Here is a 3,290-nt window from a genome sequence, read left to right on the forward strand (position 1 = left end):
AAGCATTTTTTTTAGAAATTCAAAAAAAAAAAACTGAAATAAGTACAAACACAAAAAAGTTGAATTCGTACTTATCAAACGAAAAAAAAAAAACATTTTGCATAATAAATCTTGTTACAGCAATAAAGTCGTTTTTCCCTCCCCTTATTGGCGAGTTTTGTTGGCGATGCAGGAGTGCAGTAAACCTTCCGCGGAAAGGGGGAAAATGGGAGGAAGAAAGGAGAATTCATTTCCCGTCATCGGCGTGGTTTCCTACCCGCGGTAGGCTTGTGACTTGAATTTGAACAATTTAGCGATGGATAAGATTTTTGGATCCCTGAAGAGTTTTCTGAAACTCAACACCGTTGTCATTGACAACAATGTGTTTCGACTGCACTACAAGTTTACAGTTTTGATATTGCTAGCCTTTAGCATCCTCGTCACTTCCCGGCAATACATAGGGGACCCGATTGATTGCATTTCCAGAGATGACATCCCCAATAAACTACTGGACTCGTTTTGCTGGGTGCATTCTACGTTTAGTGTTGATTCTGCTTGGCACAAAAAAGTTGGTGACGAGATCCCTTATCCAGGAGTTGACAAGTACACCCCAGGTGAGAAACGTACTTACCATGCCTATTACCAGTGGGTTTGCTTTGTGTTGTTTTTACAAGCGATGATGTTTTACATCCCTCGATACTTATGGAAAATGTGGGAAGGTGGCCGAATCCGTGCTTTAATTTTAGGCCTCAACGCTCCTATTATGAGTTCCGACAAGAAGGAAGAAAACCGAAAAGTACTGGTGGCGTACTTGACCGAAAATTTGGGGAATCACAAATTATATGCAGCTGAGTATTTTTTCTGCGAAATTCTCAATTTTGTGAATGTTATTGGCCAGATGTATTTGATCGACAGATTTCTTGGTGGCGAATTTTCAGCGTACGGACATAAAGTCATCCAATTTACTGAATGGGACTATTCCGTCCGCTATGACCCCATGATACACGTGTTTCCCCGACTGACCAAGTGTACCTTCCACAGGTATGGCTCATCCGGCGACGTCCAACGTCATGACGCCATGTGCATCTTGCCCATCAACATCATCAATGAAAAGATTTATGTTTTCCTCTGGTTCTGGTTTGTTATTTTGGCTGTCGTGTCTGCAATGATCCTCGCCTTCCACGCTGTCATCTTCATGTGGCCACAATTTAGATTCATGGTTTTGCGTTCCCGCGCTCGCCTCACGCGACCCGATTACCTGGATATTGTGCTTCGAAAATGTACGCTGAGTGACTGGTTTGTGCTCGACTTGCTCTGTAAAAACCTCGACAGCCTTAATTATCGTGATCTTATCGTGGATTTGGCGCGAAAATTAGAAAGAAAAGCTGTTGACATGGCGTAATTTTTTCTATGATCTTTTATGTTTTTCATGTAACGTTAAGCCTAAAATGGCGATTTTTCTATTGTCGTATTATATTCAAGAAATGTGAACTTGTTTTATATTTGACCCACAACAAACGTAAAGTAATGGAATTTTTGACCAATTTTTCAAAGACTCTAATTGCTCAATATATTTTCATATATTTTTGACGTATTTAGTATTTATGCATTTAGCATTCCATTTTAAGACAACCGTAACCAATGTACTGCCAATTATTTTTATATGAAATGTGACGTTTATTAAAATGTTATAATTAATATTTCAATATGCATATTGCATGTTTATCGAATGTTTAGATATATATTCTAAGCAATACAACAGTGCCTATGGTCAGCAAATGAACCGCAATGTGATCTATTAATCTGACACTTTTCTCGTAGGTTTAACCTAATAAACTTTATTGTTTCTGAATCATTGTAATTTAATTAAATTGTATTTAAAATACAATTTAAAAAACCTTTTTATTACACTAACGCTAGTTGCGTTAAAGAAATATAAACAATGTACATTTATTCACCTGATGCATTCTTAAATTCCTAGTCCTCACAGAAAAGTGCCAATTCTAGTTCAATATCTAATCATTTTTATACTAGGATGTCAGCTGTTTTTAGTTTGTTTGAATTGCCAGTAAATACTGTAATTAAGACACAAAATTAATACACTTTAAGGTTCTAAATTTATTTTTAAAAAACCATTTAAATTAGTTATTTCTAGGAAAGATTATGGAAGTCTCTTAATCAGTTGAATAATTTTGATGAATTTCTTTGTTAAATTAGCTTGTGTCTTGTGGCAACAAAATGATGTAAAATAAATAGAATGTGATATAAAGAATAGACTAAAAACATAATGAAGAGGTTTTAGTCATGAAGTCTATTGCTTCCATTATAGAGATTATGAAAATCTCGTTTACCGAGCTCTGTATGTTGACAGGTGTAGAATATCTGTTAAAAACATATCTTTTTATCATATTTATTGAGAGTGCTGCTGTGCTGTCCCAACTCGCCTATTTTCATATGTATGTACTTATCAGCCAAAGATATTTTGGTTTACATAATCATAAAATTAAGTTCCTTTTTTCTTTCATGTATCATATTCAATAGTTCTAGAATAGCTAATCATTATTTTTGATTCCAAGATTTGTCTTTGAAACTAATGTGTTTTAAATCATATATGTAATAGTGTTCATTTTCAAAGTGGCATAAAGGTGCTGTGAGCACAAAATGTGCCTCAAATAAGAATCTCTTTTATTTAAGCTTACCTAATATTGACGTATTCAACTGGAAACATGGCTTTTTAAAATTATAGTTAAAATCATTTTTGTTTTGTGTTATATATTTGGAAAATTGACCTTTATAAGTGACTTATTCTAAATGAAATCTTGTTGAGACATGGGAAGTGCTATTTAGCATACCACTAGGTTTTTTTTACTCTTATTTAATTATTTCTGTGTTTACCTTTTGTCTTTGATACAAAGCCAAGCCTTAATTTGGATTTTTGTAATTACAAGTTTGATAGTACTTTTGAATTTTGATAAATACATATTTGTATATATGTTTTTAAACAAAATAAAGACTTGGCCTCTTTATTGCCTTGTTTTCTGAAAGTTAAGCCATATTAATGCTGCATGTTAATAGCTTAAAAGGTTTGTGATTTTAAAATATAGTTTGTTCATCTTGAAATATCATGCATTTATCTTTCTAGCGAAAAGGTATAAAGGTTTAAAAGAAGTTAATACTTCATTTTACTATATTAATTAAAATTAAACAAATGTCTACCCAACTGGAAAGGTCTACAAATTTTTCAGACCCCTGGAAAAGTGTGAATTTTTGAAAAAAAGTTTGCTAAATTTGGAATTCTTGAGGAAGGAGTT

At 33.5% G+C, this 3,290-nt stretch overlaps 1 protein-coding gene across 1 annotated transcript; it reads left to right on the forward strand.

Annotated features, from left to right (window-relative positions):
* Positions 1-225: 225 nt before the first annotated feature.
* On the forward strand, positions 226-3,005 carry LOC129223891 (innexin inx2-like). Its single transcript, XM_054858265.1, has one exon. It carries the CDS (start codon positions 296-298, stop codon positions 1,379-1,381), a length of 1,086 nt encoding a protein of 361 aa, XP_054714240.1. The 5' UTR covers positions 226-295; the 3' UTR covers positions 1,382-3,005.
* The last annotated feature ends 285 nt before the right edge of the window (positions 3,006-3,290 follow it).

Source organism: Uloborus diversus, chromosome 6 (assembly GCF_026930045.1).
Source record: "Uloborus diversus isolate 005 chromosome 6, Udiv.v.3.1, whole genome shotgun sequence".
Classification (NCBI taxonomy): domain Eukaryota; kingdom Metazoa; phylum Arthropoda; class Arachnida; order Araneae; family Uloboridae; genus Uloborus; species Uloborus diversus.